At 42.1% G+C, this 25,704-nt stretch overlaps 1 protein-coding gene across 1 annotated transcript; it reads right to left on the bottom strand.

The window, feature by feature from the left end:
* Positions 1 to 403: 403 nt before the first annotated feature.
* Positions 404 to 21,120, bottom strand: wdr17 (WD repeat domain 17; the record flags this gene model as incomplete). Its single annotated transcript, XM_084567656.1, has 31 exons — positions 404 to 1,114; positions 1,221 to 1,318; positions 2,486 to 2,553; positions 3,112 to 3,210; positions 4,737 to 4,838; positions 4,927 to 5,029; positions 5,122 to 5,263; positions 6,047 to 6,158; positions 6,360 to 6,499; positions 6,576 to 6,675; positions 8,288 to 8,376; positions 8,463 to 8,595; positions 9,435 to 9,499; positions 9,652 to 9,807; positions 10,674 to 10,799; positions 12,148 to 12,278; positions 12,370 to 12,519; positions 13,176 to 13,262; positions 14,196 to 14,311; positions 14,410 to 14,574; positions 15,754 to 15,840; positions 15,923 to 16,005; positions 16,096 to 16,187; positions 17,173 to 17,341; positions 18,143 to 18,330; positions 18,472 to 18,594; positions 18,726 to 18,866; positions 19,131 to 19,241; positions 19,321 to 19,551; positions 19,649 to 19,832; positions 20,998 to 21,120. 31 exons carry the CDS (start codon positions 21,118 to 21,120, stop codon positions 995 to 997), a joined length of 3,834 nt encoding a protein of 1,277 aa, XP_084423782.1. The 3' UTR covers positions 404 to 994.
* Positions 21,121 to 25,704: the final 4,584 nt, after the last annotated feature.

Below are 25,704 nucleotides of genomic sequence, written 5' to 3' on the forward strand. Positions count from 1 at the left end.
GAACATTTAAACATGTGCCGCTGATGCAAACCCGAACATTTCCTGCTGCTTCACATTAAAAGCATTTAACTGGTGGACTTTTATTATGAAAGAGGCGTTTCCTGCTATCGTTCATCAAGCTTGCGTCGACAGAACAAGCCTTGTTTCAGTTTGTAGATCGGTTTGAAACGTTCCAGGGACGAGGGAGGAGCAACCGCGGTGATCTGTTAGATGAGGAGCTGCACACCAACATTCAGCAAAAGACTGAAAACTGTCGACGGTGGCGATTGGTGCAGAAGACGATCGGAACAGTTGGACTTTGTTTGTAGGTCAGTTTGAATGTGTTTCAGGGAGAAGTGGATGAGGAAGGAGCAGCTGTGACGTGGAGACTTAACGGGTTCAGTCAATGTTCAGCATGATGCTGCCACCGCCATGCTTCACTGTGTGGAGGTTTGAGATGTCTTCCAAAACACAGCATCCAGTCCGATAAACAAAAAGCTCCATTTTGGTCTCATCAGACCAAAGAACCTTCTGCTAGTTGACCTTAGAGTCTCCTATGTGTCTTTGGACAGAATCTAGTGGAGATTACTAGTCTCCTTCAGAGTCTCCTTCTGAGACACATCAGGACACCAACATTCAACAAAGACTGACTGAAAACTGTTTATGGTGCCAGTTGGACTTTGTTTCTAGATCAAAATGTTTCAGGCACCCAACCCCACGTGGAGCAAAAGCTTAGTTACTTGTTGATGTCTGTGTTCTTACAAAGAAAAGATCAGGTCTTGTATAAATAGTCAGTGTTAGGTTTATTCCAGTGATTTCTTTTTACAGCAATAGAAGAGTTCCGCTTTATTCTCTGTATTTACACCTTCAGTTCAGTCCCATCGCCCAGAGACAGTCGTCCCGCCGGCTAAGTTCTCGGCACGCTAACGGCTACGCTAACCAACATGGAGATCCAAAGGCGCCACTGAGCTCGGAGCCAAAATGTTCAACCTCTTGTTTCTTTCTGAGCTCCGCGTTAGAAGGGGTTGATGCGGAGTCCTGTTCCCAGCGGAGAGAAGGGGTTGACCTTCGCCCACATTAAAGCGTCGTTGAGGGAGATCGCTGATTTAGAGTCCTCCAGCAAAAACACTGGACCCTGAACAAACGAAAAAACAAAGAACACACATGGTTCTATGTTTGAGGGACGCATTCCCTCACCTTAACCTGAAAGTGAGTCTGAACTGGTTAGAGAAACCACACACCTGTATCCTGTGTCCAGTGAAACAGGAAAGCTGAAGGTCCGAGTGGCTCGGTAGGTTGGAGCCGGTCACATAGTCGGCGCCACACAGAACCAACGCGGCTAAAACAGGACGACATGCATATATATATAAAAATACACTCACTGGCCAGATTATTAGGTACACTAGTGACCTGAGTTAAGAACTGAGCAGCTGAGATGTTCTGACACAGGTATACTTAAAGCTGATTTTTTAAAAAGTGTGATTAATTTGAATTAACTATAAAAGTCATACGATTAATCGCGATTATTTTAATCTATTGACAGCCCTTATGTAAGCCATTATTAAAGACCACAGACAAGTAGAAAGATGATTTATTTTGAACATCCAGCATATTAGAGAATCGCTTTTAAACTACTTTAAACATTTAGGAGATTTTATTTTGAAAGTCCAGCCTACTTCCAGGCAACCTTGCAACTTCCTGTAATTACTTGTTTTGTATTTTGAAAATTCGATATACGCAATATCGCATACAAATGAGTGTTGTTCAGAAGTTGAAGTTCTACTATCGAGCCTCTTCATCAGCTTTTATTTTTAAGCCAAACCCGGAAAGACGTGTCCATCAGGTTTTATTTTGAAAGGCTAGCATACGTTCCAAGCAGTGTGGTGCTCTTATTCTTATAATCTGACTGTTCCTCCTATTGGTCTTTGTTAGGTAATGCATCCTAATACAACAGTCCAGCAGTAAATCTTGTCTTGGAGTTCCACAAGGTTCCAGTTAAGGTCCTCTTATTTTTACTTTTAAGATTATGTAGATTGATTTGTTTGTCAGTTCCTTCCTTAAACCAAATACCTGTGTATTTTTACACGTTTTAGGGCAAATGGACAATCTACATACACTCACTGGCCAAAACATTAGGTACACTGGTTAAAACAGCCCTGATCTAAATCTTGACTTCATGAAGGTTTTGGTATTCAGCATTAGAGCTGTTGATTTAACTGTATTTTCAGTGTGGAGGCTGCAGTGTGTTGAACTAGTGAATTGTAGCTTGTTCCAAAATGTGTATCATCTCCCCAAGTCAGTCTAGTTTGACAGCACCACAAACTACATCCTCCACAATGATCATCCTGTTGAATGACCACCTTTTTGATATCGTGTCAACATCAACTCAACATTGTTTGGATTAGAATGACTTCACTAGTGTACCTAATGAACTGGCCGGCCGGTGAACGTAATCTGTCACACTGAACCTAATGATTACTGATCCAAATCGGTGGAGAATATTTACCAGAGTCCGTCGGCTGGATTCTCCTCTCAAGGCAGCTGAACTCTTCTCTCTGACATTCTGACGGAGGACTGTTGAAAACAGAGATGAACCCCACGTTAAAGAAACAGAACCTGCAGTTCCTCTAACGTCCACTAGAGGCTCCAACAGTGAGTCTATCATGAGTCCATAGAGCTCTATCTTAAAAACTTTCCAGCAGACATTCTGTTGCTATTTCACATTAAGTGGCGTCTATCTGAAAAACCACTGGAGGGCCGGAAACAGGAAGTGGTGACCAAAGCTCAAGTCTTTTAGCTATTAGCTTGTAGTTGCTATATATTTGTCAGTCAGTTCACCACAATTTTGGATGGATCATCATGACATTGGATGGAGACATTCGTACTGTCCAGATCCGTGGTTCAAGACCCAACATGACTAGGTGAACCAGGTCAGGATGGAGGCCACTGGGGACACCACACTGAGGAAACATATGGGTTTAATCTTCCTTTTACAGGCAACGATTCCATGTCAAAAGTTCAACCTCCAAAATGTTGCCACATGAAGCATGGGGGTCTCCTAACATCACTGCAAACATTGCCACTGGTGTAGTTAATTTATCGCGGCATGTGACGGTGGACGCGTTGACCTACATGCCGTTGGTTTGCGTACAGGCTCGCCAGGCGTCCAGCTCCACGGAAAGCTGCTCGATCTTCAGAGGAACGCACACCTCCCTCCGCTTCAACAGCTGACTGAAGAACACAGAGATTACAACAATTATCACTCAGATTCGTGTCGGCCGACTGGGGCGATTATGTTTTCTGAATATTTTGTGAGGAGCAAACAAAACCGAGTTATTCCTTTATGTTTTAATGACATTTTAAATTATGACCCTTGGCCCGAACCTTAGTTTGGTAAATCAGAAAATGAAGCAGCAGGAATGGATAAAGAAAAGGCCCAACATGGATGAAGCATCTTGTATGAGGATGCAGGGACTGGTTTTACCAGGAGGCACCATGTTGGATGGCAGCATTAACACACTCTCTTACCCTGACTACTAAATATTATACAATTTCTCACTTTTTGACAGCTTTAGTCATTTTATAGATTCAGGTTGATAATAACCAGGACAGTCAAAGTTAACTGTAATTCCTTTTAACGGCAGAAAGTGGAAAGTAAGTAGAATCTGAAGTGCAGTGGTCGTGAATCATTTTTAAACCCTTTCCCCATAATCTGACTTTTGATCATCATCACAATCCTACTAAACTTGTTCACTCCTGTTTCCTCCAGCTACAAAATTTTGACAAAACATCCCGTCCTCATCTGACCTTGAATTATTAATCTACATTTTCATCTTCTCCCGTCCAGATTACTGCAACACCTGTCTCAGTCCGGCCGTACTACAGCTGCCAGATTATTTACTGGACTGACTGTTGTTGACTCGCTGGGCTGTTTTAAGCTGCTTTTAAAGACTCACTTTATTAGACCAACCTGTACTTAGATTAACATGTTCATATTGGTTTGTTACGTCCCTCTAGTTGTGGATTTATGATACGTTCTATTGCCTTACGCCATTCTTTAATGTTTTGTTTGCGCTGTAACATCACACTTTACAAAAAAATCCAAAAGAAGAAGAAACAAACAGGCATAAATGTATAAAGAAACTGTGAAGTTCATCTTCATAGTCCTGACAGACGGGTCTCTACATAAAAACTGAATGTAAACTGAGTTACCGCTGAATCAAACCGATAAATAAATGAAAACAGAGATGCCTGGACAACAATATTCTGGACAGTGATTGTCTTTGATTTGGTTTGTTGCAATAATAATAATAACATAAATTTGCATAAAGCAGAATTTTGATTAGAGGATTAAAAACAAGCAAAATGATGTCCCTTAAAGGTCGAAACAGGTTTTAAAAAGTGCGATTAACTGCGAGTTAACTATGCGATTAAATAGATTAATCTACTGACAGTAGGGCTGGGTTTTAAAAATCTATTTTTTTTTTATTTCAAATCAATCTTGATTTGAAAGATTCAATATCAGCTCCTAATTTTTATTTTTATTTTTTTAAATACATGCCATTTCCTGCGACCTCTCACTAGACATCTCCCAAGACTGGAGCTCCATTTTAACCAAATCTGGACCTTCTGTGATCAATTCAGGAAATCAGTAGCGATACCCAGCCTAAATTGTCAGGCCTAGCAACACTTATATTTTTAAAACTAAAACATGAGACCGTATTGATCCCACAAACTACCTGGAGGAGCGTTTATACCTGGTGTATTCGTAGAGGGCGGGTACGATGCTGGAGTATTGTCTTCTGATGGCCAGCAGAGCTCCAATATAACCACAGAGGATCAGCAGCTCACTACGGGCTCTACGATCAAACACACAGGAATGTTTAGTGTCTAACACTGTATGGATAAATAAATAAATACTGATGTTATAGTGATAAATGATGTTACTCCGTGTGCTTGGCCACCAGGAGTCTGTCGGTCCTGATGTAACTCATCAGGTCCAGGATTGGCTGAACGCTGTCCACCGTCCAATCAGAGCCCGCCAGCTGTTCTGGTGAGGAGGACACATCATGAAGACGTCATGTTAGTGGGAGCTGCTCGCTGTAGCTGGTTCTCCAACATCTCAAACATCTTGTGGCGTACCTTTAACGTGGTCGATGCCGATGCTCAGGGCGTTTTCAGGCTCGGAGCTCAGCAGGTGGAATTTAACCGCCGAGAATAAATCTCCTTCACTAACGGCTGCTTCCGCCAAGGAGCTACACTCCTCCACCGAGGGGAGGCCGCACTTCAACGACAAACAAGACATGTTGATATCGTTAACGTCAGACGTGATTGGCATCGTAACATAATGACCATCTTCCTGAGCCGTGGAGGCCTGGGCTCCTCTAAACTCTAAAGATAAGCTGTGACGTTTAAGTTGCTGCTTCAGGTTGAGAGGTGGAGCCTCCGTGGATCAGACTTGTTTATTAGTAACGCCAAAGATGCTGGATTGGACTAAGATCAGCACCTTGAAACTGGATGTTCCTGAACCAGGGAGCATTATCCTGCTGGGAGAGGCTATCAGGGAATACTGTCTCCATGAAACAGTGGACATGGTCTGCAGCAATGCTCAGGTAGGAGTTATGAGTCAAAGGATCATCTACATGAACAGAAGGACCCAACGCACTATAGCATCAAAACTTACAAAAATCCCAAAAGACGAAGAAGAAACAAATGAGCTCTCCCTAAAATGGCCATAAAAACTAAGTTATCAGAATGTAAACTGAGTCACCACCGAATCAAACCGCTGGATAAATGACAACAGAGACGCTTGAGACTCAATGATCCTTGGTCCATGAACCTGTCTCTGGTTCTCCTCGTTCCTTGGACCATTTCAAACCAGGAACCTCCCACAAGAGTTCTGGAGATGTTCTGACCCAGTCGTCTAGACGTCACAGTCTGGTTCTTATAGTCAAATCTTTCCTCTGGAACATTTTTCCTGCTTCTAACATCAACTGTTCAACTTCCTGCCTGATATACCTGCCCAGTGGTCATGATGTTATGGCTGATTGGTGTGCATTGAGCTCACCCGTTCATGCAGCTGGCTGATTTCAGAGGCACTTCCCGGGTAGAACGCACACAGCTTAGCCAGTAAAATGTGGTTGTCAGGAATCATTCTCAGCAGGTCAGCTGAGATCTCCCTACGAGAACAAACACACCAGGAAAAGTTTGTTTTACATAACATCAGGTCAACGAGCTTCACACCAGAACAAACACAGATTTAATCCCATGAACCTGCCACATTGAAGGCTGTTATCATGAGAACACACAAATAAAAAGGCTCAAGATCAAAGTTGTGTTAAGGTGTGGAAAAGCAAATCAAAGCGGTATCGGTGTCGTACCACGTGGGCATCGTCATGTACTTTCTGGCCAAGAGTTCGAGGCAGTAAGCCGTGCTCTGATTGGCTGCCTCTCCGAGGACGAGGCCCACGCATGCGGCCAGCTCCAGCTCGTTGCCTCTGATCAGACTGGACATGGCTAACTGGAGACAAAGACACTTTTTAAAACGGCTTCTCCTCCTGGCAAACAGACGCTAAACAGACCGTAGTGATGTTCACCTTGATGTTGTCCACAGCCAGGTGGCAGCACGCCGCCAGCACAGAGCATCCGTCCTGGAAGTACCACTCAGCCAGTTCCTTACAAACCTTATGGAGGAGACTGGAGGAGAAAAGAGCAAATAAAGATTGTGTTTGAGAGAGGTGACATGAAATGCTGGATGGCAAGAAACTTTGGTTCGGCTAAATGATGACAAGACTGAGGTGATTATATTTGGCCCTCCCAGCTCTGTCAGTAATTTAAACATCTCATTGGGGCTCCTGTCTGCGAACCTGCACTCAGAAGTTAAAAATCTTGGTGTTTCTCTTGAATTCTTGGTGTTTCGTCTCTGAATCTTAACAGATAAGTCAACTGCGCTGTGTTTATCAGCTCAGATTCATCACCAGATTAAACTGGACTGACCCGTTCCACCCTTTCACAGCTGCAATTAGTGCAAAATGACTGTTGAGACTGTTAACTGGCACAAAGAAACATAACCACATCACTCCTGTGCTTTCTTTTTAAAGCCCTAAATGATTTAACTCCACAATACATCTCTGACATGCTAATTCCATATTCTTCCCCCAGGTCACTAAGGTCATCCTCACAATAACTCCTCTCAGTAACTAACTCTCGTCTTAAATCGAAAGGTGACCGGGCTTTTTCAGTTGCCGCTCCAAAACTCTGGAATAGTCTTCTGTCCTACATTAAAGACAACCTTAACCTTATTTCTGGCATAAAATATGATCGTTTACTCACCCATATAACTGATTTGTAGTCGTTCGGGAGATCAGCGTATATCCATACAATGGGAGTGAATGGGACACCGAATAGCAGCCTCTAAATAACGCATTATCTGCCGCGAAACTCATTCGTTTCACCAATATTTTGTTATGATACGCTAGTGCTATTCCCCGTTGAGTCCAGAGTTACCTGTTATCATCATCCGGGGTCTGTAGATTGACCTACTAACCTCTGACCTGGATGATGTCATCTCTGAGCGTCACACACACCCACGAAGGCCGGCTTGTTTACCTGTAATCTGTTACTGCTGTTTTTTTGCAACATGGCTGAATATTCTTCTGATTCTGAGGTTGTGGACGAACCATAGCAGTAGCAAATTTTATGCCAGAAATAAGGTCCAGGTTGTAAAAAACAGTAGTTCCCCTTTAAGTCCTGCTCCACTATCGACTGTTTTAAATCTCATTTAAAGTCTTTGCTTTATGTTATGGCTAATTCTATCTGGTCCTCTCTAAACCACTCTCTTATTGTACTTTATTATTTTGGCTTTGGTTTGGTGCTTCATTGTTGTTGTATTATACTGTACATTCCTGTTCCTCTGTGTTATGGAGGCAGACGTTTTTATCTGCTCTGACTGGAAAGCACTTCTGTTGTTTTTAAATGTGCCATATAAATAAAGCGACTTGACTTGACTTGTTGTCTAAGGCAGCCAGTCTGCAGTCTGTCTGGGTGTTCATTGATGCATCATTTAGAGCTGAAGATTTGGATAAAACGAGCGACTCCACAAGTCCACTTGTCTTTGTTCCAGCTTTTTGTTTTTAAACCGTCTGAGTATCGTCTGGGTCTGAACAGACATCTTTAGGAAAACACCAGCTTTTGCAGAATGTCGTCTTCTGCAAAACCCCCAAAGTAGCCTGAACTTCAGCGTCTGAAAACCTTTTGAGTTCATCTGTCCTCGTCTTTTAGGACTAACAGTCAGGTCGGTGTGTGTTACCTCTGGTATTGCTGCCTGTTATCCACGTCATTAGTCGTGTGGTTGACAGATGAGCACGGAGGTGCACGGATGTTGCCCTCACACGCTCCCTGAAAATCATTTACAACAGTTGTTATTCGTCATCGATGTATTCGTCCTCACATCACCCTCATCACCTCTCCGTCCATCTCTGTACCTGTGCTATGAGTAAGGCCTCCAGCAGCTGACCTCTGCCGCTGAAGAACGTCACGAGCTTCTTTATGTCCCCGGTGGCGATGCAGTACGGGATGGCGTCATCATTATCCTCAGCCATCAGCTGGTCAGCTCTCCTGCAACATGAGCTCATTACTGATGTGGTACCAAGTACAGCGAACTGACTTCTGATACTAACTGCCAGTAAGTTAGGTCATAAAAAGATTAGGCTTTAAAATCAATAAAAACAACTCTCCAAGTGGATTTAATTCAAAAAGTGTTACGAATTTGAATATTTTAGTTAGAAAATAATGGTCCTTTGCCTCCATCTAGTGGGATAACGGTGGTACTACAGAAAATAACCCCAATACAGCCATCTTGTAGAGAAAGATAGCTTTACAATAAAAGGTAACATGTCTTGGTGACTGGTTTCCCTGACGAGTTACACGATGTGAACAACAGTCATTTGGAGGAATTGTCAGCATTTTTATGGATTCTATAATGTGCACAATAATATAATGTGATGATATACAGGCTAAATAAAATGGGAATCAGTAGTATTTTGTAGCCAGATTCCATTTCAAGAGGTAAAAACACAATGTGGCACACTTTGGGTACCTTGGTTTTATCCAAAGGTCCTAAAGGAGAGTTGGCCCCGTTCTATTTTTACTAAATTATCTAAACTATCTAACCTAGAAGACATTTTAGTTGATCACTAATTAATCGGACATAGTTATAGCTAAAGTGATGCTGACACTGAGAATCCATCCTTTGAAGTCTGACCTAGAGAACAGGATCATGAACATGGACCTGGTTTATCTGGTCTTTTAAGGGGAGCTTAGAGTTAGATAACAACATCAGGATGACTCTTCAGACTACTGAGTATTTCCAACACTTCTATATTCTATATTTGTCCACCTGCTGCTCATTTGACTTGTGGAATCAGATGAAAAGCTGAAACTGGATGGAGGTTTACCTCTGCATGAGCTTCTTCCAGTACTTCATGGACACTCCAGGTGCCACAGATAAGGCCTTCTCCCACTGAAACATAAACCACCGTTTATATTTCCGATAAGAGAATCAAGCACATCCAGATAAGACCCTTTAACCAGATGTTTCCTTCCATTGTGTTTACATTTAATTTGGGTAAAAATGCACATTTGACAGGAAGCAACGAGGATCCACACACTCACCTGTCCCAGCTCCACCATTAATTCACAGTATCGCTGGATCTGTCCCAGTCTCAGGTGGATGTCTGCTGCTTCTTTCAGCCTCTCCTCTTTACTGGGAGCCCCGATACCTCCTCCAAATTTAGACATCTTAACTATGGTCAGCTCCTGGGCTTCAGACTGAAAAGACCAAAGAAAGTATTTTCCGTTGGTGGGTTTCCTCACATGAACTGCTCGCTTCAGGTCCTTCCACAATATTTATATTGGATTAAGATCAGGACTTTGACTTGGCCTCCTGTGGAGGGGAACAGTCGTCTCTTACATCTCCTCCGTTTGTTCTCAATCTGTCTGACTGTGGATTACTTATGGATTCCAAACTCTTTAGAGATGGTTTTGGAACCTTTTCCAGCCTGATGAGCAACAACAACTCTTTTTCTGACCTCCTCAGAAAGCTCCTTTGTCCGTTGCCATCATAAACTTCCACAAACATGTGTTGTGAAGATCAGACTGAGACAAATCCCTGATTTATTTAAACTAAACCAGGAACTGAACCACACCTGAGCCTCATTACATTGATGTGATAGCCTCTGTTTAGCGCTGGTATGTAACATGTGACTGTTTTCCCTGGGGAGTTACAGCAGCCATTTGGGGGGACGATCGATATTTTTATGGATTCTATAATGTGCACAATGGTAGATAGTGATGATATACAGGATAAATAAAATGGGAATCAGTAGTATTTTTTAGCCAGATTCCATTTCACCTGAGTCTCATTCCAGTGATATGAAAGAAAAAAAAAAACACAAGTATAATATTTCTGTTTCACACATTTGATTGAGTTCTCTTTGTCTACTTTCAGAACTTGTGTCAAAATCCACTGATGTTTTGAATCATTTTTATGAAGAAATGTAGAAAATACTGAAGTGAAGCAAAAGCTTTTAAGCAGCTCTGTGTGTCTCACGAATGGAAAGAAGAACATTGCAGCCTGATAACACCGTTTACCAGAGAGCAACACTTCTCCGGCTCTAGGTGATTTCTCTCCTTACTGTTTTGAACTTGAGCAGGTGTTTCATGTGCAGCACTCCTTTGCTGTAGCTGGCTGGCAACAGAGAGTCGTCCTGGCCGGTGATGACGGACACCAGGTCCCACAGGTTACTGCTGCCCCCTGGAGGCTGCCGCACAAAAACAAAATAAAACCGATTCACACTCTGACGCACAAAGCTGGAGATATTCCTCTGATACTATGAACACAGTCGGCTCGTCTTAAAATATCCTGTTAATTTATTGATAGTAATAGATTTTATTTGTTGGTGCCTTTTTTTTTTATTTTGTTGTTGTTAACCGAGTATTAAAAGGACAGAATGAAGCTGTAAAAAGCACCAAACTGACTGATAAACTAGTTCAAAGGAGACTGTTTGAAATAAGATTTCTGTTCTTTTCTAATCTCTGTGATTGAGTTTTAAACATAAGATGAATCAAGTGTAAACAGGAAGAACTTTGAGTATAAAAGCAGCTTAAAGGTGAACGGGGAATCTCAGTAAAGAAACAGTGACATCTGGTGGCTTCAAACGCTTACAGAACACTTACAGTCCTTGATTTTAAAACTTATTATATTAATACACTGCCCGGGCACCCATTCTCTGTGGCATTGCTTCAATAAGCTTCTCCAATGTCACCGGATTTATTTCCATCCCGTGTTACATTAATTTTTCACCAAGATCTTGTATTGATGATGGGAGAGTCTGATCACTGCACAAAGCCTTCTCCAGCACATCCCAAAGATTCTCAATGGGGTTAAGGTCTGGACTCTGTGGTGGAACAATCCATGTGTGAACATGATGTCTCATGCTCCCTGAACCACTCTTTCACAATCTGAGCCCCATGAATCCTGACATTGTCATCTTGGAATATGATCCATTGATGGAATAACCTGGTCATTCAGTATATCCAGGTAGTCAGCTGACCTCATTCTTTGGACACATAATGTTGCTGAACCTAGACCTGAGCAACTGCAGCAACCCCAGATCATAGCACTGCCCCCACAGGCTTGTACAGTAGACACTAGGCATGATGGGTGCATCACTTCATCTGCCTCTCTTCTTACCCTGATGGTTCTCCACTATCCTTCCAGTTTTTAATAATGCGTTGGACAGTTCTTAACCCAGTTTTAGTAGTTTCTACAATCTCCTTAGATGTTTTCTCTGCTTGATGCATGCCAATGATTTGACCCTTCTCAAACAGACTAACATCTTTTCCACGACCACAGGATGTGTCTTTAGACATGGTTGTTGAAGAAATGAAAAGCTACTCATTGCATCAGTTGGGGTTAAATAACTTGTTGCCAGCTGAAAGATAATCACCCATGCAGTAATTATCCAATAGGAGGCTTAGTTAAATCCAGGTGGTGACTTTTTTTTTTTGGCCAGGCAGTGTATTAATGGGCGATTAAGTAAAAGTAGGAGAACGAAGGAGCGAACTAAATGAAGGATGACAAAGAATGATTCATCAGCATAAAGTTACCGAAAAGCATTCAGAGAACCAGCGCAGCTTCTTGGCCCTGATGTCTACGCTCAGTTTGTCCAGTTCCTGCTTGATGTCTCTGGACACTTTCCCACAGAGCAGCGGCGGCGATCCAGGAACCATCGCTGTGTCTGTGGAGACATAACCGCCGGTCATGAGTCAGAGTGAAGCAGGATGAGCAGCAGCAGCAGCAGCAGCAGCAGGCCAAGGCTTCGCTCTCACCTGTGTTTCCTATGACCTTCTCCCACGGCTGGTTGGTGATGATGTTGAGCAGCAGAGGAGAGATGAGGGGAGTGAGCGACCACAGCCTCACCGTACTGTCTCTGCTACAGCTGGCCATGGTGAACGGACGACTCTGATGACAGGTTAAACCTACCAACACACAGAAAGGACCTTACATTGACAAAATGCATTCCTTAACCCTAACCCTAAAAAAAGATCTGGCAGAAACTTATGAAAACAACCGTACACGTGTACTTTATTCAAAAAGTGTTTGTTATTAATTTGAAACATCTCAGTTACAAAGTAAGAGTCCGGTGTTTTCAATATTCATATTGATTCTATAATGTTCACAGTGGTAGAATTTGACGATGTTCAGGCTAAATAAGAGAAACACGCAGACAAACTTCTGCTTTCTCTGTCAGAATTTCTTCTTACGCCTCAATATTTCACCAAATCCTAAAACAAGTGGCAACACAGGCAGTTGATATTGTTTGTATTACCTTTTGTGGTGCTTTTGAGTCTATCCACACAATTCTCCATCAACTATGCACCACATGGTGACTTGACTGAATCTGACATCATCTGTGCCTCAGTTTCATGCATTTGCCTCCATCTAGTGGGCTAATAGTGGTACTACAGATAATAAACACAATACAGCCATCTTGTAGTTAAAGTTAGCTTAGCACTGATATGTGACATGTCTTGGTGACTGGTTTCCCAGGAGATTTACAACAGCCATTTAGGGGGACAGTCGATATTTTTATGGATTCTATAATGTGCACAATGGTAGATTGTTTGAGGGTTACCGTAGACATCAGCTCCGTGGTCATAGGCTGTATCCAGACATGTGCCGTCTCTTGTGTCCCACACCCTGATCGTATAATCCCAAGAACCTGCAGAACAGTTCAGATACAAGACAGAACAAACATCTTGCTGACTTGGGGACATGATCCAGATTTTGGAACAAGCTAGAAAGTCTCTCAAACATTAAGTTTAGATTTATTTCTGACGTTAGTTATTTTAGAGACAAAGCTCAGATTAGAACTGAACCCTGGAAGCTTCCATCCTCAGAGTAATGCCACTTTTGTTAGTTAACAGCTCCAAGGCCAGAATCTTTTAAAAAGCTCTCATTACTAATGAACAGACATGACTTATTCAGGTGATCATTTCTAATAGTGGTTGAATGAATGAGTTAAACTCCTCTTCCACAGGTCAGCCCTGTTGAGTAGGTGGTCTTTAATGTGACCCAGGACTCATTGTGTGTTCACACTACCAAAGGAAGGAGGTCACATGTGTCCCAGACCACCTCCACATGTGGACTGACACCAGATCAGTGTTCACACCTGGACTTTCAGATGGACACTTGAGATCAGATCAGGATGGATGTTAATGTGGAGGTCTGATCAGGGATAAAAATATAAAACAAAACAAGTTTCTTCACTTTCATCGTTGCTTTTTTGTAAAATATCGAATAATTTTACGTCTTTCCATCAGTTAAGAGTTAGGAGGGGGCGACCAAATAATTAGAAACATGTGCCCTCACAGCATTTTGAGTTTTAGAACTGTTCAGACTTGGTTTTAGGGTACAGGTGACCATTATGTCAGGGACTGCATTGGCTGCAAAGATAATCTTGTTCTTACTAAGTTGTGGGGCCATTTCTCTGGATTTCTCTCAAGTGCTGGCTGGGGACGAATGTGGAGACTCATTTTAATGTAATAAAGTTTGTACACATTTACCTAACTACTTTTAATCTTGTTTTTCTTATTAAGTTTACGTAGAAAAAAAAATGAAGATTGAATTACTTTAAAACAGTCATTTTAGTTACCTGAAATTAGGAGATAAGGAACCTCTGTGTTCCACATCAGGCCTCTGACCGGAGCTGTGTGACCACTCAGCACATTGATGCAAGCGTCCTGTGTGTAGTCCCAGATGCGAACAGTACTGCACACACATATTAAAATGAGTTAACACACGACAGCTTCTATGAGCAGCGTAATATTCTCATTCTGTTCCCGGTTACTCAAACATTTTAAACCTACCCGTCGTCTGATCCAGAACACAGGATTCCCTCTCTGAGCGGAGACCAGCGAACGTGGAACACTTTGGCCAAGTGTCCGGTAAAGACCTTCAGAGGCTGGTCTGAGCTGGTGGCCAGGTAGTAAACTCTGACGTTTTTATCCTCACACCCTGTGGCTATCATGTCCCTGCCAAAACAGAGAGTGGAGTTATTACAGTAAGAGATCATTCCAGGTTATTTCAACTTGCTGTATTCCCATTAACTTAAGCTCAAGAGGGATGGGAGGTGAAGCTTGCCATATAAGACCGAATAAATCAGGAAAAGCTCCAAAACTATCAGGTCCATAGTCATGAGCCTGGTCTCTATGGATAGGTCAGACTATGTAAGACTGTAGAAATACCACAAAGCACACATATTCTATAAATGCTTTAGTAAAAATAGAACCAGGCCAACTCTCTAGATGGACATTTGGATAAAACTAAAGTAACCAAAGTGTGCCACATTGGGTCTTTACCTCTTGAAATAGAATCTGGCTACAAAATACGACTGATTTCCATTTTATTTATCCTGTACATCATCACATTCTACTATTGTGCACATTATAGAATCCATAAAAATATCAATCCCCCCCAAATGGCTGTTGTAACTCCCCAGCAAAACCAGTCACCAAGGCATGTTACACATCAATGCTAAGCTAACTTTCACTACAAGATGGCTGTATTGTTTTTATTATCTGTAGTACCACCATTAGCCCACTAGATGGAGGCAAAGATCATGTATGAAATTGAGACACAGGGCTCAGAATATGTCAGGTAAGTCACCATGTGGTAGATAGTTGATGGAGAACCATGTGGATATTTTCAAAACGACCATAAAATGGTATCAATATCAATTGCATTTGTTGCCACTTGTTTTTGGAATTGATGAAATATTGAGACATAAGAAGAAATTCTTACATGCTGACTGTGAAATTCAAAGTTTGGCAGCGTGTTTTCTGTTACCTGATGCTAGATGGTTAGCTCCAGATACAGTATGTGATGCTCTGTATCAATGGAAATAGTAGCTTCTCTAGTTTCAAATGACACTCAGCATGGCAGAGTGGAGCAGAGTGGACTGTGGGTACTGTTCTATTTTGACTTTCTCTCATATTTACGGGGCTCTTATTTTTGGTTTGTCATGTGGAAGGGGTTTAGATTTGTCCGAAGCAGAAATAAATCAGAATGTTCCTTGATGTGTTTCGACTACGAAGACAAATATGTGCCAGTTAAACGAAAGACAAACGACTGTTTTTAGGTTTACTTTCTTATGAAATACGTTTTGGTTTTCCTTTGATTTTACTGTAAAACTTGGTGGACTGAGGTCTTACTTGTTGTTCTGGCTCCAGTCGCAGCCAAACACAGCAGCAGGATGTTTGTACTTGTGCAGGATTTTGCCGTCGATGGTTCGGATGATGCTGTTGTCAAAATAAAGTACAAAACACGTGTCAAACTAACTCGGATCTGAACAAAAGTCCATCAGAGAGGATCAATACTCACCAGAACCCGTCTCCACTGCAGGTAGCAATCCTCTTTGAGTCCTTGTGGCTCCAGGATATACAGAATATACCGTTCTTACCGTGCTGGAGGAAACAGAGGTGATGGTTTTTAACTATTCAGAATATAATCTTTTCTGAAAGTAAACTTGGAACACAGATACGCTCTGAACTCACCTCATTGAAGCGGGTTATGATTTTTCCTTTCCTGACGTCCCAGATGAACGCTCCGTTACGAGACGTTGCCCCAGCGATGCAGTTCAGGTCTCCTTTAAAACACACACAGAAATCTAAATGAAATCTATAAACAGAATCTAAATGACTGCAGGATTTTTGAGCATGTAAAACAAAACTGAAAACATCAAATCTGTTGCATGTTGTAGATCTGAGTCGATTCCTTCCACTTCATTACCTGCCGCTTTTATTTTTAAGGAGTTTCCACATATCTTGAACTCTTGTTGCTGCCTCTCTTTCACTTTGAACTCCAACTCCAACCATATGGGCTGCGTTTGGTGATAGATGTTGAGGCTCCTCAGTTTTAATGTCCACTCAGGCATTTTTAAAGGATCAGATCATATATATCTTGTAGCCAAAACCCAATCTTCTATAGTTGTTTCAACCTCAACCAAAACATATCTGCTGTGTGGAAATACTTTACACTTGTTACCGGCTGAGTTTCTCACTTTAAGGGAAGGGTGTGAGAGCTAACATGTCTAAAAGCTAACCATAACCCTAATCCCATAACCCATATCACAGATATATCACAGATATGGGCCAACCCTCTGCCCGTACGGGCAGAGGGTTGGCCATTGGCAAAGCTAGTTGGCAGCAACAAGCCAGACTGCATAAGCTAAGCAAGCGTAAAACCAGAGGTATTCCTACTACAATACGAAGCCATAAATCTGGTAAGGTAACAGCTGGAAAACCCAGACAGTCCAACAGAGATTTATAAATTGGTTGTTGTGGATGTTTAAGGCGGTGGTAGTAGAAAGAAACATCCACAGTCAATGCTAAGTATATATATTTGGTTCAAGTTATACACAACAGAACTTTTTATAAAGACATTTAAGCCATAAGGAGGCAACTTCATTACTCTTATTGACTTTACAATGCGCACAATTATGATTTACTCCTACAAAAAAATGGTTGATTTATTTGTTGAACTTTAACTGCAATTGATTTTAGAAGTAATTGTGTGTCTTCACACACAGATATAAAGTATGTACAGTATGTATCCACGTTGAGCGAATCTACCTGGAGCCCAGGACAGGGAGTAGACCACTCCTTCGTTGCCGGGGGAAGTATAAACCGCCGTCAGTGTGTTGGTGTCCCAGATTTTTATGGTTCCATCAAAACTAGCCGTGGCCAGTAGGTTGGGATCATCAGGCTTAAACTTACAGTCGAAGATAGTTTCTACATGACCCTGGAAAAAAAAGCAAAAAGAAGTCAAAGGAATCAGATGATGAGGTGTTAGTCTGGTCTTCTAAAATAATTTTCTCTTTGATTCAGCTTTGTTTTTTGGATAAACCATGAGTAGTAGTAGTATTTTTTTTGTATGTCTTACTTGCCGGAGGACCACAAGTGGTAGTCTATTTTTAAGAAGATGATATCAACCAACCCTAGGTCATGGTATGTCTAGAACAAAGACAACTGGACATGTTTGAGTTTTCTTGAGGACATCTCATCCAAGTGGCTTCTTTGGATTTAGATTTTTAATCAGGAACATCTAATAAAACTGAACCAGAACCAAAGACGCCACTTGGATCAAACGTCATCTAGAAACCCAACAAATCCAGTTGCCCCTATTTCAATCCTGTTCCCATATCTGTGGAGGTTCTCAGTCACCCAGGTCGTGGTTTATCCAAAACACAAAGCTGAGACATTGGGGTTGAGTTTAGGATCTTATGAGGAACATCTGTGGGTGCTGTCCACCTGAAACTCACATGACTACAGTGTATTAATGACCTGATAGTCACCAGGTAAACATCAGATGTTCCTGATAAAAAAAAAAAAACTAAATTCTCCACCAGATGTTTAGAACTGAAAACTTGTAGGAAGGGTCTTCTAGAAACACAACAAGTCCAGGTGTCTTTGTCTCAGCTTTGTTTTTTGGGATAAACCACTTGGATGTGTGATGAAACAGCTCAAACTCAAACGGGTCCAGCTGCTTTTGTTTTAGTTTTAGTTTGGTCTGTTAATCATGTCTTTGGGTGTTTCAGAATACCAAGTCTCGTAGGAAGTCCCACTTCTTGGCAGCCATGTCATAGAGTCCCACGCCTCCGTCCATGAAGCAGCAGACAGCGTGGCCGGGAGGCAGAGAGAAGGACCGGTTCTGGGACAGCGTCGGAGGAGGGACAGCCTCGCTGGTGGAACTAGTGTGTTGACTTTTGCTGGGAGAAAAAGAACTCTGAGCTGTAGAGAGACAAACGTTTCAGAGTTGGACTGAATGTCTGTTTTATACCCACACAGGCGTCCTTGAGAAGGGACAAAAGCATGGAAAGCCCATGTTTTAGACGCATGAGTTGATAATAAATCACTTATTCTAAACAGCACCTTTCTTTGCCAGGGGAGAGTTGAGAACATGCAAAGCATGAAATCCGGTCTTTTTCAGTTTGAAGCTGTCCAGAGGAGTTGAGCGAGACACGTTCCACACTCTCAACACTCCAACCTGAGAGTCTGACACACACACACACACACAGATCAGGTAAAAGAAATGTGGATTTAAGAAGCTAAACCTTCTCATTAATAAGCAAATATAATGTACTGTATATGATATAATGTACTGTATATGCAGGTGGAGTCTTTACCTCCGGTGATGAACATGCCTGGTGCAGAGGGGACCCAGGCCAGACACTGGACTGAAGCAGCAGCCGAGGGGAAGCAGAAAGACATGATGCAAACCAAGGCCTCGCTGTCCACCAGCCGGATTCCATTATGGAGGTTTGACACTGCGAGAGAGACAGAATGTGTTTGTACGCAATGTACTGCAAAGGACAAAGCTACGACGTTGTTTTCTGTTCTCAATGAAGGTCCTGGTTTAAAAAAGCTGAAACAAGGGCAACTGGACTTGTTGGGTTTCTAGTCCCAACCCCCCACCAGCCTTTTAGAACTGAACACTTGGACGAAACGTCTTCAAGAAACTCTTTTGCTCTTGTCTCAGCTTTTTTTTTTTGATCTATGTCATTATTAACTAGATCCTGGTGAGAGCTCACCTAGTAAATAGTCGGTTGACAGAAGGTCCCATTCCAGAGCACTGACTGGGTCCTCTTCATCCGTCCCCTCTAAAGACTCTGGACGCAACACATGCTTCTGACTTTTACTTCCTGAACAAGAGAAGACAAAGTGGTTGGTGAAGATGTGCGTTCACATGTTCATGACTCGTACGGTCGGCGGTGTTTGTACCTGGCTGAAAGATGGACAAACTCCCGTCCGTGTGTCCGAACACCAGTTTGCCCTTTTTGGTGGGGTGCCATCTGAAGAGGCAGATATCAGACAGGAAGGAGTGGGCTTCTTTGTGCACTGTGACTCCGGGGTCGGACCCTTGATAGGCCCAGATATAGAGCGGGCCGCGCTGGGAGATGAACGCCACTCCTTCGGCTGAGTTCCAGCACCAGCTGACGGACACGGGGACCCCTGAGAGGGATGAGGAGAGGCTGTGATACTTCATAGAGAGAAGACACAGGAAAAAAACAAGCTTTAATTGTCCTCTGAGACAGCATTGTCCACCGACCTTTGGTGTTGTCCAGTCTCGCTACAGCCTTCTTTTCTGCTACGTTCCAAACGATGAGCAGGTTATCGGCGGAGGCTGACGCAAACAGATCAGGGTTGTCGGGACACCAGCTGATCGCTGTTATGGTCTTCTTGTGCTCTGACATGATGGACCTCAACTTAAATTCATTGTACTGCTGGTCCAACTGCAACAAGGAGACGGGTGAAGTGAATAACACCGATTATCTGGGTGGCTGGGATATATCGGGCAGCAAGTGGACATAATGGAAATGGACAAAAAAAATGGACAAGTGGGAGTGGAAGGATTTGACAGACTTTGACCAGAGAACTGTCTCAAAGCATGTCCAAAACTGCAGCTCTTGTGGGGTGTTCCTGGTCTGCCTTGAGCAAAACCCAGGGCCCATCTGCTTGAGGTCAGCCAGAAAAAGAGGGAGTCAAGCATTGGTGCAGAATATGTACACCTTTTTTTGATATCCTGCAATTCAATACAGAGCCTAAAACCCCAGAGAACAAACACTAAGGTGAGGGCGGCAACAGAAAGAAACCTTGAGCAGAACCCACCTCATATAGAAGCAGAGTAACTGCTTGAGGCAGTGCCAGAAAAAGAGGGAGGTAAGCATTGATTCAGACCTTGTACACCTTTTTATACATTCAGCAATTCAATACAGAGCCTAAAACCCTGCGATCAAACACAAAGGAGGCGGTGGCAACAGAAAGAAATCTTAAGCCAAACACAACTCATAAAGGCTGGGACAGTAATGCTTGAGGCCGACCAAAAAAATGAAAAAGATTGAGGTAAGTGCATTGCTTCAGACTTTGTACACCTTTTTATACATTCAGAGCCTAAAACCCAGAAAGCAAACATTTAGGTGGCTGTGGCAACAGAAAGAAACCTTGAGCAGAACCCAGCTCATACAGAGGCAAAGCAACTGCTTGAGGCAGTGCCAGAAAAAGTGGGAGGTAAGCATTGATTCGGACCTTGTACGCCTTTTTATCCATTCAGCAATTCAATACAGAGCCTAAAACTTTATGAGCAAACACAAAGGAGGTGGTGGCAACAGAAAAAAATCTTAATCCGAACACAACTCATAAAGGCTGGGACAGTAAGGCTTGAGGCCGGCACAAATAAATGAAAAATGAAAAAGAGGGAGGTAAGCATTGTTTCAGACTTTGTACACCTTTTTATACATTCAGAGCCTAAAACCCAGGAAGCAAACATTTAGGTGGCTGTGGCAACAAATAGAAACCTTGAGCAGAACCCAGGTCATATGGGGGGACGGTGGCCAGCTGCTTGAGGCCGGCAAAAAAAGAGGGAGGTGAGACAGAAGAGAGCACACACAGGTAGTTCACCTGGTAGATGTATATGGCCAGAGTAGCGCAGTAGGCGAAGCGGTCTCCGCTAGCTGCACACACATCTTTGTTCCAGGGCTGACAGCCGGCTGCCAGCAAGCCCACCTGCTTCACCTTGGCCATCCTCACCTGAGACACACAAACACATTAACGTTATGTTTCACCTGCTTCCTCTTAAAGGTGTACTGATATTCAGCTCTGTGTTTTCTGTGACGTGTTGGAACAACAGACTGCATGGGAGGACAGGTGGAAGGGCTTTAAAGAGAGGATTGAATTAATCTCTGCTGCGATTGGCTGAGACGGCTGCTGATCTGCTGTTACCGTGAGCAACTGTTTGACTCATCACGAATCTCAATGGCTGCTCTGCACACCTTCAAACTGAGATTATTAAAAAATAAATAAATGCTCCCGTAGTTTCTCAAAAAGTACACGGTGTGTTTGTGAAAAGTCTCTTGGCACCCACGGGAACATTTGATATTTGAGACGTTTCTAATAAAGGTGTGTTTCCGAGGCGTTGTGAGGGATTATCTCTAAAGAGCCGACTCGCCCACATCATAGAGGAGGGGAGTGAGGGGAGGATTCACCATCAAAGGTAATCTTCAATAAAAACCTGTTGATGCGTCGCCCCGTGACCTCGTCCTGTAAGGTGCAAATAGGCTGATTTACATTTAAATTGGAGCGTGTGAAGAGTAACGACGTGCAGTCACGGTAATCACCACACTTTTATGTATTTTTAACCTGCAGGCGTAAAAGTCACGTTTCTACTTCTTTTCTTTATTTATGTTTTTTTCCCTCACACGGTCTGATTTAAATTTGTACATAATTGAAAATTACAATCCAAACATTCATCCAGTGAGGTCTACACAGTTTAACATTTCCAGACGCCTTCCACAAGCTTCTTACAATAAGTTGCAGGAATTTTAGCCCATTCCTGTCGGGATGTCAGGATATCTACATACACTGCAAAAAAAACAAAAAAAAACCTGAAATCTAACTAAGATCAAATATCTTAAATCAAGGCTTATCTTTTGTCTACCAAGATCATTCTTCTTACAAGACAATTTATGTGTTTTTGAGTATTTAGTATCCTAATAAACTTTTATAACTTGTTATTGTACGAGGTTAATGGTTAAAACGAGAACTAGCACAACTCTAAAGGTTTTAGGTGAAACAATGAATTATTATTCATTATCTGTAACCGCTTGTACTGTAGAGGATCGCAGGGTGGGCTGTATCTTATTATTCAAAGTAATATATCCCGCATTTTAATTTCTACTTCTTGTTTTTTAAAGCTGAGTTTTTGCAGTGCATGATGCAGAGTGTGATGACCACTTAAATACCTCAACTTTGTTGTCCTTAAGCCGTAATGCCACAACTTTGGAAGCGTCATTGTCCATTTGGAAGACCAATGTGATGCTATGTGTTTTCCTACAGCATGATGCTGCCACCCCCGTGCTTCATGGTTGGGATGGCCCGCATGGCCAAACAGTTCAGTTCAGGTTCTCCGAAAAGTAAAATCTTCATTCTTGAGGTCTTGGTTGATATTTGTTTGATTTTCCCAATGATGTCCAGCAGAGAGATGCTGAGTCTGAAGGTAGTCCTTTAAATACATCCACAGGTATACCTCCAGTTCACTCAAACTATGTCAGTTAGCCAATCAGATGCCATGTTTAAAGTAAATTTTCTGAAATTTTCTCAGCAGTTTAAGGTGCACTCTTTATGGCCTGACCCTTTATGGCCTTCTGATTGGTCAGCTGTTCACCAATCCTACCCTTTGTCAAGTCCTGACTTCCTGTGTTACTGTTGCTAGGGTAGCCAAACAACATTCATGCACGAGTCCACAGTCAGAGCAACATCGAGGCAAAAGAGTTAACGTTAGCAGCCGTGCTAACGTTGGAAAGCACTGGTGAAATTACTCATCTGTTCACCAGTTTTCAATTTTTATGTTTGGGTATTTACTTCGCTGTACCAACACTTGTTGAGAGTAAGTTTATATGCTAACCTCGTCTACAGGTTTTCATTGTTTTTCTGTGCTTACCGGCACACGGCTATTGTGTTTCTAACCTAGCCACAAGAACATACGAACTTGATGAAGGGGCTCCATATGATGAATCTTTATCAGGTCAAAGGTTTCACTTATATTGACAAATACCTCAACATCTATTGGAAGGATTGGCACAGCATTTTATTTGATAATTTCTGTGAACTGAGGAAGACGTCCAACCTTCTTCCTGTTCAAACTGTAACTAGTTCATCATACTTACTTTGACAACAGTGTCAGGAGGAATTATTTGGCTGAACTTATGAATTTAAATGACCGTATCTGCTAATGTTACCTTAGAAGCACTGTCACTGTGATTTAGCTTAAATCGGCTAATTGCTAATTCTGATTTATTTCAGTCTGCTGTGCTGTCGCTATGGCTCACGCTAGTATAAACACTTTTTGCAGTGGACTAACACTAAATTTCATTCACATTTGCCATTTTAGTCAAATGTCTTTTAGCTAACTTTAGCTCAGATCAGCTAACTGCTAATTCTGGTTTATTTCAGCTTCTTATGTCGTCTCTATGGGTCACGCTAACTTAAGTCCAATCTTCTAACTGAAAAGGCATAATCATCCATATACCAACGAAACTGAAGTGTTAGCATAGCTACCACATTAATAATAGCTCTGTTCTATTAGTGTGTCCAGTTAGCTAATGGGAACCATTGGCTAACTCCACTCAACTGAATAGAATGTGGCCTTAATTAAGTATTTAAATGACAAGTTAAGGGTATATTTATATCTATTTTTGTTAATTTACATGTTTGCTTTGTAAAATACTGACAAATATTATGTCTTTCCATCAGTTAAGAGGCCATTAATAATGGGTCTGTTCCATTAGCATTCCCAGTTAGCTAGTGGGAACCAGACCAATTAAGACCTGGAACTGACTCAGCTCCCTCATCAGTGACTTAAATGGCATTAGAATACATTCACTAGTGTACCTAATGAACTGGCAAGGAACTGTTTGTTTATGTTGACAAGCCAACTGGAGGTTTAGCATCTCCAATTACCAAGCGGGAACCAGACCAGACCCTGGACCCGACTCAGCTGAATGGAACGCGGCCCTCATTAGTGCTCATAAATGGCATGTGTCAAAATGTCCGCCGTGGGGAAGGAATGTTGACACCAATTATGTTCCCAGGGGTCCAATCAGGACTGCTCAGCCTCAAATGAAGCGTTAGCAGCAGCGGCGGCAGCCATTTAAGGGACATTTAGACCCGTTGTGTCCACACACCCCTGTCCGTCTTCACCCGTCTCCCTTGTCTCCCGGAGCTCTGGTTGTGATTTCCAGGCTGCTCCGGATCAATAAGCTAAATGCTAGCAGCTACCCATGCTAACAGACACACTGACCGTTATTTATTTAAATCTGAGGAGCGTGATAGCAACAGGTTTCAGCGGCACGAGCTGGTCCGCGAGGAAGGTGTGTGTTACTGTGTGTGTGTGTGCGTGTCGCAGTCTGAACACACACACTAACACACACACACACACACACACACACGGCAGACAGCTGGTGACAAACCTGCTGTTGTGTTGTGCTGGTTCATATTTCCGTGTTGCTAACATGCTTACATGCTAACAGGCAGCTGGCGTAGGTAGGTGTGTGTGTGTGTATGTGTGTGCGCGCGCCTGCGTGCGTGTGAGTCCTCTTACCGTCGGTTGTCGGCAGAGGCTCGTGCACAGCGGACAGCTCCCGGTGCTGAAATGCGTCCTGTTCAGCGTCCTCCGCGAGAGGAGGGGAGCGACGGGGGCGCTGATTGGTCCGTGACGGAGGCTCATTCTAAACAGCTATTGGCTGACTGGACTTGTCAGTGAGAGTGGGCGTGTCCAGCCGCCGCTGCCAGCAACATGATGTGAGATTATATTACAGCGGACCAACCATAGTCCATTCATTTTTCACCCGTTTTTGGAAAGTTTAATTTTATTTATCACCATATATACTCATACACATTTGTGCAATAAACATAATAATAAATACTATATACTATATGATATACTATATATATTGATTATATTAAATTATAAAATATATTACATTCTGTAAAATAAGTTTGTTTTCAAACGGTCCACCCAGGGTCCATTCATTTTTTGACAGTTTTTAAAAACATATATTTGATTTATTCTGTTCTCACACACTGGTGCAGTCAAAATAATAACAAATAAGAAAAACTATACAAAGTTATACAACATATATTCACTTTATTAAATTATAATTTATAATAAATGTGACACATTTTTTACAGCAGTCCAACCAGGGTCCATTCATTTTTCATCTTTTTCTGGAATTAACTTGTTTTATTTGTTCATTTTTATTTTTTTATCGCCTGGTATAGTCACACATTGGTACAATAAACACAGTAAGAAAAAATATAAAAATACACAAGATATTTAATTATAATTCAATAATTAATTAAATCATTACATATAAGAATGAGCTTTAGTAAATTAATGAAGCAGTTTTTTCTGCATTTCATTGAACCAGATTCATTCTAGTTCTTCACAAGAGGTCGCCTGTTAAACATTACAGAAAATACACAACACAATACGAACTGGCGTTTCAGAATTGTGTCAGATACATGCAGAATATATTTGAGTGTATTTATATGTTTTAATTATCTAGATGTTGTAGAAGTTTTAACCCTCATACTGTGTCTTTAAAAATG

The sequence above is a fragment of the Chelon labrosus genome (assembly GCF_963514085.1).
Source record: "Chelon labrosus genome assembly, chromosome: 2".
Classification (NCBI taxonomy): Eukaryota; Metazoa; Chordata; class Actinopteri; order Mugiliformes; family Mugilidae; genus Chelon; species Chelon labrosus.